Here is a 13215-nt window from a genome sequence, read left to right as displayed (position 1 = left end):
TCTCCATCTGCATCTGGATTCTAGTTCGACTCAGTGTTTAGTTAGTTTAGTTAGTTAGTCAAAGAGGATTTACTATTGAAATTGTCCTGTGTCTCTCTTTCCTTGTATGAAATTGTGTTTATAATCTGAAAAGAAGACAATAGTTTATTGATGTACTATTTCTACTAATCTGATCTGAGCACCAGTGAGATGGCTTAGTAAGAAAGAACTGTGGTGTGCAAGGGTGGAAACCTGACCTTGATCACCACAAAACTGTCTTCTGGTCTGCACATATTTGCCATGGCCTAGAAACCCATAATCACATCACATCATACACACCATAAATGTTTGTAATAAAATAAATCTTAGTGCCATTGCATAATCTGGCATTTCTGGATAACTCCCTTAGAAGGTAGTGCTTCAAGATGAAATTCCAAGTGGCTAACTAATGGGGGGGGGAAGAGAGAGAAGCATGGAAAAAGGAAATATATATTTCCCCACAAAATATCAAGCAATGGTATGAATACAGTTGATTGCTGATTATCCTACGTTTTTACAGATACGTTTACCAGATAAACGAAAATGATGCTTTAAATATACACATAAGTTAGTTAATGTTTCCTGTATTCTCTTCTATTAAGCATTTTAACATCAACTTTATTAAACAGTATTGACAAAACAGCACACATTGGGAGTACATCATCTACCCTTGGACTTGTATTCAGGAGATAGATATATGAGGATAAGTTCAAATGTATTCCTGAATCATCACTGACATCCAAACCAGGCTGAAAATAAACAACAAAATCTCAAGGGAATTTGTGAAACTATGAAAACCAAAATCAGGAACAATAGCCGACCACTCTTTCATAGACAACCTTACTTGAAAAGTATGATAACACACAACCTGATATTTAAATAAACAATGGACCACTTAGATGATGGGGATCCTATTTTATACAGCAGAAAAATTATGTATCACTAAGTAAAAGCAAAACAGAAGATGAACAAAAGTCACAGAAGAAATATAAGGGTCAACAAAATAAACTTCACTTAATTGGTTTGCCAAACATAGAGCACACTTTAGAATGTATCTCAAATGTTTCTAAATAGAAACCACAGTGCAGTGATCTCCACCATCAATCTTTTTTCTTTCTCCAGCATAAATATATTTTGAAATTGGGAAAACTGTTTCAGTTTAAATCATTTTAATTAAAATTTTAAATTTATTTTACAAACTAACCAGTTTTCCCTCCCTCTTTTCATCCTGTGTCTCCCCTACTTCCTTTATATACACCCCCATCCACTTCTCATAAAGGGTAAGGCCTCTCACGGGAGTCAACAAAGCATGACAGACCAAGTTAAAGCAGGACCAAGCTCCTCACCTCTGCATCAAGGTTGGCAAGGCATCTCACCATAGGGAATAACTTCCAAAAAGCAAGCTTATACATGAGGGACTGATCTTGGTCCTACTGATAGCAGCCACAAACAGACCAAGCTACATAATTATCACCCACATGCAGAGGGCTTAGGTTGGTTCCATGTAGGTGTCCTAGCTGTCTGTCTAGAGTCTGTGAGCTCCCATAAATTTGGGTCTACTCTGTTTTTCCATCATGACTTTGAGCCTTTTTGCTCATATAATCCCTCCTCCCTCTCTTTGACTTGGCACCAGGGCTTCAGTCCAGTGCTTGGCTGTGGATCTGTTAGAGTATGTTCCCCACCCCCCCCCCCCCGCTGGTCTAGACCAACCATTATGTTATGAATAGGATTTTTTCTGTTGGCCTGGTCTAGGCCCACCACCGCACCAGCCTCAAATAACACACTGAGACTCTGTATTAGTTATAAATAGTTATAAATTAGTTATAATTACTAGTTTTTTATCAGCTGGCTCTGTCTTAAATATTAACCCATATCTATTAATCTAAGTACTTCCATGTGGTCTTATCTTACCAGAGAGAGGGGCTGGCTTTCTTCTCTCCCAGTCCACCATCTTGGAACTCCTCCCAACTATTTCCTCTTTCCTCCTAGTCTCCTAGTCCCACCTATCTTGCTTTCCTATTGGCCAACAGTGCTTTATTCATTAACCAATATGAGAAACATATTTACAGAATGACATCTCCCATCATGGATCTCTTCATCTTCTTCCACCATGAAGGCTCTAAAATAACAATTATGGTAGTCAACAATCTGATTACAGGAAAAAGTCAGTTCAGACACTCTTTCAGCTGGGGTCATCCTTGTGGATCACTGGGAGGTTCCTTGGCATCATGTTTCTCTCTAACCCCATAATGACTCTTTCTATCAAAACATCTCTTTCATCACTCTTCCCCTCCATCCTTCACCCAACTCAGCCATCACAATACTATCATATTCCCATCCCCAATTCCCTCCCCTCCCCTCCCCTTCACTCCCACCCCAATTTATCTCAGAGATCTCATCTATTTCTCCTTTCCAGAAGTTCCCTGATATAGTTTTGAGGTAACATCATACTATTTGCAAATAGTGAAAATTTGACTTCTTCCTTTACAATTTGTATCCGCCTGGTCTCCTTTTGTTGTGTTACTGCCCTGGAGTACTCTAGATATGGAAAGAGTGAACAGCCTTATCTTGTTCCTGCATTTAGTAGAATTGCTTTGAGTTTATCTCCATTTAATTTGAGGTTGGTTGTCGGCTTGCTGCATATTGCTTTTATTATGTTTAGGTATGTTCCTTATATCCCTGATCAGGAAGGAGTGTTGGATTGTCTCACAGGCCTGTTCAGCATATAATGAGATGGTTACATGGTTCTTTTCTTTCAGTTTGTTTATATGCTGGATTACATTGGCTGATTTTTGTATGTTCAAACATCCCAGCATCTCTGAGATGAAGCCTACTTGGTCATGGTGGATGATTTTTTTTAAAATATGTTCTTGGATTCATTTTCCAGTACTTTATTGAGTATTTTTGCATCATTGTTCATGCAGGAGATTGATCTGTAATTCTCTTTATTGCACCTTTGTGTGGTTTGGGTAGCAGGGTAACTGTAGCCTCCTCAAAAGAATTTGGCAATGTTCCTTCTGTTTCTATAGTGTGGAACAATTTGAAGAGTATTGGTATTAGCTCTTCTTTGAAATTGTGATAAAAGTCTGTGCTGAAACCATCTGGCCCTGGGCTTTTTTGGTTGGACACCTTTAATGACTATTTCTATTTTCTTAGGGGTAGTAGGTCTATTCATATTGTTTGTCCATTTTTTATTTAATTTCATATGTGGTATCTATCAAGAAAATTTCCCATTTCTTTTAGATTTTCCAATTTTGTGGAGTATAGGTTTTCGAAGTATGACTCAAAGATTCTCTTGATTTCCTTGGTGTCTGTTGTTATATCCCTCTTTTCATTTGTGATTTTGTTAATTTGGATAGTCTCTCTTTCTGTCTTTTGGTTAGTTTGAATAAGGGTTGATTTTCTCAACAATTTTTTGTTTCATTGATTCTTTGCATTGTCCTTTGTTTTATTTTTATTTCAGCCCTGAGTTTGATTATTTCTTGCCATTTACTCCTCTTAAAGTCTGTCTGCTTCTTTTTTGTTCTAGAGCTCTCAGGTGTGCTGTTGAGTTACTAGTGTGAGATTTCTCAAAATGATTTATATGGGCACTCAGTGCTTTGAAATTCCCTCTTAGCAGCGATTTCATTGTCCCTCATAAGTGTGGGTATGTTGTGTGTTCATTTTCATTGAATTCTAGGAAGTCTTTAATTTTTTTATTTCTCTCTTAACCCAATGGTAATTGAATTGAGAGTTGTCAGTTTTCATGAGTTTGTAGGCTTTCTGCAGTTCATGTTGAATATAAGGGTTATTCCAATTTTTTTCTTTTCTTTTTTTTTGGTATTTGTTGAGGTTTGCTTTGTGACCGAGTATATGGTCAATTTTAGAGAAGGTTCCATGAGGTGCTGAGTTGAAAGTATACTCTTTTGTATTTTGGTGGAATGTTCTTTGGATGCCTTTTAAATACATTTGAGTCATAACATCTATTAGTGTCCTTATTTATCTGTTAAGCTTCTTTCTGGCAGATCTGTTCATTGGTGAGACTGGGGTATTGATGTCTTGTACTGTTAGTGTGTGGGGTTTGATGCGTGATTTAAGTGCTAGTAATGTTTCTTTTACAAATGCAGTTGCCCTTATATTTAGGGCATAAATGTTCAGAATTGAGATATCATCTTAAAGGATTTTTCTTGTGAAAAAATATGAAATATCCTCCATCTCTTTAATTTTAGTTTGAAGTCTATTTTGTTAGATATTAGGATAGCTACACTGTCTTGTTTCTCAGGTCCATTTGATTGGAAAGTCTTTTCCCAACCCTTCACTCTGAGGCAATGTCTGTCTTTGAAGTTGAGGTGTATTTCTTGTATGCAGCAGAAGGACAGATTCTGTCTTCATATCCATTCTGTTAGTCTGTGTCTTTTTTTATACATGAATTAAAACCATTGATATTAAGAGATAATTCCTTATAATTTTAGGTTTTGTTGTTGGCATAGTGTCTGTGTATTTTTGTTCCTTAGGAACTGCTAGTGTGAGATGATATTTTGCTTGTGTTTTTGTTGGCGCAGCTAACTTTCTTGGGGTGGAGTTTTCCTTCTAGTACTTTCTGTATGGGTGGATAGGTATCGTTTAACTCTGGTTTTGTCATGGAATAGTTTGTTTTCTCCATCTATAGTGATTGAAAGTTTTTCTGGTATAGTAGTCTAGGTTGGCATCCATGCTCTCCTAGTGTCCGCAAAATGTCTGTGCAGAACATTCTGGCTCCCAGAGTTTCTATGGAGAAGTTGTGTATAATGGTGACAGGTTTGCTTTAATATGTTACTCGGTCTTTTCCCTTTTCTGCTCTTAATATTCTTTCTTTATCCTGTATATTTGGTGTTTTGATTATTATGTGGAGAGGTAATTTGTTTGTTTGTTTGTTTGTTTTTTGGTCCAGTCTATTGGTTGTTCTTTAAACTTCTTTTTATTTCCATTGGCATATCTTATGATGTGGTTGAATATATTTTCTGTGATTTGAGTTGGAATTTTCCTTCTTCTATCCCTATCTTTTCATGGTGTCTTAGATTTCCTGGATGTTTTGTTAAGGAATGTTTGAGTTAACATTTTCTTTGACCGATGAATCTATTTTTTCTATTGTACCTTCAATGACTGAGATTCTCTCTTCTGTCTCTTGAATTTTGTTGGTTATGCTTGCTTCCATAGTTCCTATCTGTTTATCCATATTTTCCATTTCCAGGATTTCCTCAGTTTGTGTTTTTTTAATTGCTTCTATTTTAATTTTCAAGTCTTGAATTGTTTCCTTCACATGTTTGTTTGCTTTTTCTCAGCTAACTTTAAGGGATTTATTGATTATTTCCAATTATATGTCTTGTCCCTGATTTTTTAAAGTAATTTTTCATTTCCTCTTTAAGGACCTCTATTATCTTCATAAAGTTATTTTTAAGATTGTTTTCGTCTGCTTTGTCCAAGTTGGGATGTTAAGGTCTTGCTGCTGTAGAACCACTAGGTTCTGATGATACCATATTGCTCTTTATGTTGTTGAATGTATTGCTATATTACTGTTTACCCATCTGCGTTTGGAATAGTTATAGGTACAATTGTTGCTTCTTGTGATTTCTCTGTTGGATGGGTATTTTGTTCCTTTATTGTCTGTTTCCTTTATTGCCATTTGGTCTGAATGGCCAAGGGGTGTGGTGATTGGCTGGTGGTGAGTCAAGTAGGGCTCTCAGTTGAGGTTTTATGCTCAGGGACTGGTTGGTTTCATGCTCAATTAGTAAATGGTAGAGTGTGTTTCTTTACCTCTGGTTTCAGGGCCAAAGTGTCTTTTTTTCACTGGCCTTTTTAAGACTTTTGACTCTGGATTATTGGGTTTCTCTGCAGTATGATTTTTTTCTCATGATTTTGAAGAGTATGGATACATGCAAAGACTTTCTCTCCTGTATGTGTTCTTTTATGCATTTGAAGATTACCGTATTGATTACATTCATAAGGTTTCTTTCCAGTATGTGTTCTTTTACGCCTTTGAAGATGACTGTGACATGCAAAGGCGTTATCACATTGGTTACATTAACATGGTTTCTCACCAGTATGTCTTCTTTCATGATGTTAAAGACTAATAATATGTGCAAAGGCTTTATCACACTGATTACATTCATAGGAGTCTTCTACAGTGTGTGTTCTTTTATGCCTTTGAAGATGACTGTGTTGTGCAAAGGCTTTACCACATTGAGTACATTCATAGGGTTTCTCTCCAGTATGTGTTCTTTTATGTATTTGAAGAGTATAGTGGCATGCAAAGGCTTTATGACATTGACTACATTCATAGGGTTTCTCTCCAGTGTGTGTTCTTTTATGCCTTTGAAGACTACTGATATGTGCAAAGGCTTTACCACATTGATTACATTCATAGTGTTTTTCTCCAGTATGCATTCTTTTATGCATTTGAAGATAACTGTGTTGTGTAAAGGCTTTACACAAAGGATTACATTCACAAGGTTTCTCTCCAGTATGTGTTCTTTTATGCCTTTGAAGATGACTGTGTTGTGCAAAGGATTTATCACATTGATTACATTCATACGGTTTTTCCCCAGTGTGTGTTCTTTTACGTATTTGAAGAATACTCTGATGTGCAAAGGCTTTATCACACTGACTACATTCATAGGGTTTCTCTCCAGTGTGTGTTCTTTCATGCCTTTGCAGACTATTGATATATGCAAATGCTTTACCACACTGATTACATACATAGGCTTTCTCTCCAGTATGCATTCTTTTATGCACTTGAAGATTATTGTGACATGTAAAGGCTTTACTACACTGATTAAATTCATAGGATTTCTCTCCAGTATGTGTGCTTTCATGCCTTCGAAGATGGCTGTCACATGCAAAGGCTTTAACACATAGGTTTCTCTCCAGTATGACTTCTTTCATGCCTGCAAGGATAATTGGCACATGTAAAAGCATTACCACATTCAATATACTGTTGTCTCTTTATTTTTGTATGAATTAATTGTATCAAGTGATCCAATTATAAAGAGGTATCAGAGCTTAAGGTTTTATCACTGTGTTTATACTCATGTTGTTCCTCTTCATTAGGTTTTTTTTTTTTTTTGGTCTCTTTGAAGACACCTGTGATGTTAAGATCCTTTATTAATGGTTCACATTTACATAATCTTTTTTCTACATGAGATTTTCACATATTTGAAGAGATGTGGAAAAATTCAGAGCTTTATCAGCCTTATTGCATTTATAAATTTTTCTATACTTTGATTCATACTACATTTGCCAAGTGAACTAGGACAAACAAATATTTACACAGTCCTAGTATACAGGGCTATTTTGCAGTGTGAGTTTGCTGATGTATTAACATTGAAGCTGAAACACCAATTACTTCTACACTTGCATCAAATTCAACAAGTATACTTAATGTTGAGACTGCTCTAATTATTCTTAGAGAGAAGTATGTTATGTTTTTCCATATCCTTTTGCTCATATGGCTTTTATCTAGAGTGACGTATAACATACCTAGTAAAGGAAGAATAACAAATAAAATGTTTCCACACGAATTCACACAGTTTGACTTCCTGTTCCTCAAAGACATGGTATAGGGATTAAAGTTTCTCTATAATAACTGCCCCTTGACTCTAACCCACCCTTTCAATAAAGGCACAGTCACAACAAGTATATGAGCAATATTAGTGTTGCTATGGACTATTTGCTTACTAGAATATTTTTGAAATATACTTATTACCTCTTCAATGTATATACCTTTTGTAATATGAATGGTATAAAATAAATAGATTGACAGTTTTACAGCATATATCTGATGGTATTATGATTCAAATGGTGATATTCATTAAGGCATCATTTCCTTGTCTTCTTTCTTAAAAGAACATGTTTCAAATACAATGCACCTACCTGAAATTGAGGTATATAGTTTTGTGAGAATTTAATAATCATCAGTGCATTTTAAGGTGTGCTTATTTACACAGTTGCTTTTGTTTAAAACTTCCAGGACTGGGCTGGAGAGATGGCTCAGCCGTTAAAGGCTAGGCTCACAACCAAAAACATAAAACTTCCAGGACACATTACAATTTCTTCAGAGGGACATTTATATCAGTTTGCACATGAAAATTACCTTTCATGTCTTGTAGAACTTTGACAATGTTCTTCAATATTATGGTCTTCCCAACAGTATCCTAAAATATAGTACCAGAAAATGTATGGTATATTATTGAAAATGATGCCAAGTTTAAGTTACTGTCTTCAGCCCCACCCTGTGTCCTACTGGGCCTGCTGCTCTACTGCTCTAGTTGGGCACTGGGCCAGCTTGCCGGTCCAATAACTCCTCCACCTCTGGGGAACTTCCTGGATCTGCTCTGAGCCCACTGGACCCGGTTATCCTCAAGGGACCACTCTGAGTCCCCACCTGCCTGATCTTTGGCCCCCATTGCCAGGCCTCTGTTGGAGAACCTACTCTCCCCTGACCCTGTGTCCTACTGGGCCCGCTGCTCCATTGCTCTGGTTGAGCAGGGATGTTCCTGGATCGTCTCTGAGCACAATGGACCAGCCAATCCATGCGGGACCACCATGAGTCCCCGCCTGCCTGATCTTTGACCCCCACTGCTGGGTCTCTGCTGGAGGAGAGACCTCCTAGAGAGCTTGAACCACCCAGAGTTGCAGACATCGAACTCCTGACCCACCTACGCCCACCGGGAGAGTACAGCAGGGAGAGAGAGACTCCACCTGTACCCACTGGAAGAGCGATGGGAAGACGTTAATAAAAAAAAAAAAAACACAGCCAACAATAGACACCACCAGAATCTAGGGACTCTACACAAACTAGACCTGAACACACCAAAGCAGAGGAAGCAGAAGAGAACGAATTAAAAAATAACTTCATAAAAATGATAGAGGCCCTCAAAGATGATGTGAGAAAATCCCTTAAAGAAATGGAAGAAAAAAACAACAAAAAATGGGAAGAAATGAACAAATCTCTTAAAGAAAGTAAGGAAAACCAAGAAAAAAAAAACAATAAAACAAATGAAGGAAACAATTCAAACAGTTCAAGACCTGAAAGCTGAAATAGAGACAATAAAGAAAACACAAACTGAAGGAATGCTGGAAATAGAAAAACTGGGCAAATGATCGCGAACTACAGACACAAGCATAACCAACAGAATACAAGAGATGAAACAGAGAATCTCAGGCGCTGAAGATAAACTAGAGGAAACAGATTCATAGACCAAAGAAAATCTTAAACCCAACAAATCCTTAACACAAAACATCCAGGAAATGAGGCACACTGTGAAAAGGCCAAACCTAAGAATAATAGGCATAGAAGAAGGTAAAGAAGCCCAGCTCAAAGGTGCAAAAATCATACTCAACAGAATCATTGAAGAAAACTTTCCCAATCTGAAGAAGGACATGCCTATGAAAGTACAAGAAGCATATTGAACACCAAATAGACTGGAGCAAAGCAAAAAGACCCCTCAACACATAATAATCAAAACACCTAACATACAGAATAAAGAAAGAGTATTAAGAGTAGGGAAGTAAAATGGCCAGGTAAGATATAAAGGCAGACCTATCAAAATTACACCTGACTTCTCCATGGAAAGTCTCAAGCCAGAGGGTCCTGGCCTTGTAGAGGGTTCTACAAGTAGTACTAAGAGCCCACAGATGCCAGCCCAGGCTACTATACCCAGCAAAACTATCAATCATTACTATGGAAAAAACAAGATATTTAATGACAAAGCCAGATTTTCACAATATGTATCTACATATCCAGTTTTATAGAAAGTTCTGGAAGGAAAACTCAACCCAAGGAAGTTAACTAAGCTCACAAATACATAGGCAATAGATAATCCCACTTCATCAGAACCCAAAGGATAAAGCAGGGCAAATATAGTCATAATACCACCACCACCAACAAATCTAAAACAAACAAGAATTAACAATTAATGGTCCTTATGTTCTTTCAACATTAATGGTCTTAACTCACCTATAAAAAGACACAGGCTAACAGAATGGATACGAAGACAGAATCCATCCTTCTGCTGCATACAAGAAACATATCTAAGCTTCAAAGACAGGTATAAACTCAGGGTAAGGGTAGGGAAAAGATGTTCCAATCAACTGAATCCAATAAATAATCAGGTGTAGCTATCCTAATATCTAACAAGTTAGACTTCAAAAAGAAATATATCAAAAGAGATGAAGATGGTCATTATGTATTCATCACAGGAGAAATGCCCTATCCATATACCTATCCTCAAAGTAAAACATAGTGACAAACCTAATGCTAACAAAATTGAAAACATTAAACTGACACTAACCCTAACCCTAACTCTATTCCTAACCATGACCCTAACCTAACCTTACCCTAACCCTACACTAACCCTAACCCAAACACTACTCCAACCCTAATCCTTTAACTAAACCTAACCCTATACCTATCCTCAAAGCAAACAATAATCACAAACATAATGCGATCACTATTGCTAACATGAAACTGACACTAACCCTAACCCAAACCCTAACCCTAACCCTATCCTATCCTTATCACTATCCTCAAAGTAAAACATAGTCACAAACCTAATGTGAACACAATTGAAACCATTAAACTGATATTAATACTAACCCTAACCTAACCATAATCCTATCTCTAACCATTACCCTAAGCCTACCCTATTCCTATTCTAACCTCAATGCAAAACAGTCACAAACCTAATGCGAACACAATTGAAATCATTCAACTGACACTAACCCTATCCCTAACCCTAAGCCTAACCCCAACCCTAACACTATCCCTATACCTATTCCTAATCTCAAAGCAAAACATAGTTACAAACCTAATGTGAACACAATTGAAAACCTTAACTGCCAATAACCCTAACCCTATCCTTAATCCTAATGTAAAAGCAAAACATATTCACAAACCTAATGCGAACATAATTGAAAAAATTAAACAGACACTAACCCTAACCCTAACCCTAAACTTAACCCTACCCTAAACACAACTCTAATCCTACACCAACTCTAACCCTATGGTTAGGATTAGTGCCAGTTTAATGTTTTCAATTGTGTTCGTATTAGGTTTGTGACTATATTTTACTTTGAGGTTAGAAATAGGGATAGGGATAGGGTTAGTGTTAGGGTTAGGCCTAGAGTTAGGTATAGGGTTAGTGTTTGGGTAAGGGTTAGTGTGAGATTAATTTTTGCAATAGTCTTCGCCTTAGGAGTGTTACTATGGTTAGCTTTGAGGATACGGATAGAGTTAAGGTTATGGTTAGGGTAAGCTTTAGGATTCAGGTTAGGGTTAATGTCAGTTTAATATTTTCAATTGTGTTCGCATTAGGTTTGTGACTATGGTTTGCTATGAGCATGGTAAAGGGTAAGGGTTAGGGATAGAGTTAAGGTGGGGTTAGGGTTATAGTATGGTTAGGGTTAGGTTTACGGTTAGGGTTAGTGTCAGTTTAATATTATCAATTATGTTCAGATTAGGTTTGTGACTATATTTTATTTTGAGGATAGGGATAGGATTAGGGTTAGGGTTAGTTTTAGTGTCAGTTTAATGTTTTCAATTGTATTCGCATTAGGTATGTGACTAAGTTTTACTTGTGAACAGGGATAGGGTTAGTGTTAGGGTTAGGGTTATGTTTAGGATTAGTGTCAGTTTAATGTTTGCAATAGTGTTCGCATTAGGTTTGTGACTATGGTTTTCTTTGAGGATAGGGATAGGGTTAGGTTTAGGATTAGGCTTAAGGTTAGGGTATAAATTAGAATTAGGGTTACTGTTAGGGTTAATGTCAAGTTTAATGTTTTCAATTGTGTTCGCATTAGGTTTGTGAGTATGTTTTACTTTGAGAATAGGGATAGAGATAGAGTTATGGTTATGGTTATGGTTATGGTTAGGTTTAGGGTTAGTGTCAGATTGCTTTTGCAATAGTGTTCCCATTAGGTGTGTGACTATTGTTTGCTTTGAGGACAGGGATAGGGATAGTGTTAGTGTTAGGGATACTGTCTGTTTAATGTTTTCAATTGTGTTAGCATTAGGTTTGTGACTGTTTTACTTTGATGATAAGGATAGGGATAGGGTTACGATTAGGGTTTGGGTTAGGGTTAGTGTAAGTTTCATGTTTCCAATAAAGTTCACATTAGGTTTGTGACTATGGCTTGCTTTGAGTATAGGGATATTGTTAGCATTAATTAAAGGTTTAGGGTTAGGGTAGGGTTAGTTTTAGTGTTAGGGTTAGGGTTAGATTTAGGGTTAGGGTTAATGTCAGTTTAATGTTCTCAAATGTGTTTGAATTAGGTTTCTGACTATGTTTTACTTTGAGCATAGGGATAGGGTTACGGTTAGTGTTATGGTTATGGTTAGGATTAGTGTTAGGTTTAGGGTTAGTGTCAATTTAATGTTTGCAATAGTGTTTGCTTTAGATGTGTGACTATGGTTTGCTCTGAGGATATGTATACGGATAGGGTTAGGGTTAGAGTTAGGGTTAGGCTTAGGGTTGCTGTCAGTTTAATGTTTCAATTGTATTCGCATTATATTGTCACTGTTTTACTTTGAGGATAGGGATAGTGATATGTTTAGGGTTAGGGTTAGGATTAGGGTTAATATCAGTTTAATGTTTTCAATTGTGTTTGCATTAGGTTTGTGACTATGTTTTACTTTTAATATAGGTATAGGGATACCGTTAGGTTTACGGTTAGTGTCAGTTTAATGTTTTCGATTGTGTTTGCGTTAGGTTAGTAAGTTTTGTTTTGAGGTTAGAATAGCGATAGGGTTAGGGCTATGATTAGGGTTAATGTCAGTTTAATATTTTCAATTTCGTTTGCATTAGGTTTGCGACTATGTTTTACTTTGAGGATAGTGATAGGGATAGGGATAGGGATATTGTTAGGGTTATGGTTATGGTTAGGGTTAGGTTTAGGGTGTCAGTTTAATGTTTGAAATAGTGTTCGAATTAGGTGTGTGACTATGGTTTGCTTTGAGGACAGGGATAGAGAAGGGGTTAGGGTTAGGGTTCGGGTTCATGTTAGGGTTAGGGTTACTGTCAGTTTAATGTATTCAATTGTGTTCGCATTAGGTTTGTGAATGTTTTACATTGAGGATAGGGATAGGGTTTAGGTTAGTGTTAGGGTTAGGGTTTGTGTTAGGGTTAGTGTCAGTTTCATGTTTGCAATAGAGTTCACATTAGGTTTGTGACTATGGTTTGCTTT

The 13215-nt window shown here is 36.9% G+C and overlaps 1 protein-coding gene across 1 annotated transcript in view; it reads right to left on the bottom strand.

Moving 5' to 3' along the window:
• Rnf212 (ring finger protein 212) overlaps positions 1-8277 on the bottom strand; it is a 79032-nt gene extending 70755 nt beyond the window's left edge. The window contains exon 1 of the mRNA XM_051198023.1: positions 8126-8277. Coding sequence (XP_051053980.1) covers positions 8126-8132 — 7 coding nt within the window. The 5' untranslated portion in view covers positions 8133-8277. The remainder of the gene's footprint in view (positions 1-8125) is intronic.
• Positions 8278-13215: the final 4938 nt, after the last annotated feature.

The sequence above is a fragment of the Phodopus roborovskii genome, unplaced genomic scaffold (assembly GCF_943737965.1).
Source record: "Phodopus roborovskii unplaced genomic scaffold, PHOROB, whole genome shotgun sequence".
NCBI lineage: Eukaryota > Metazoa > Chordata > Mammalia > Rodentia > Cricetidae > Phodopus > Phodopus roborovskii.
Note: the sequence above shows the minus strand (reverse complement) of the source record. Positions and strands in the feature narration are given on the sequence as shown.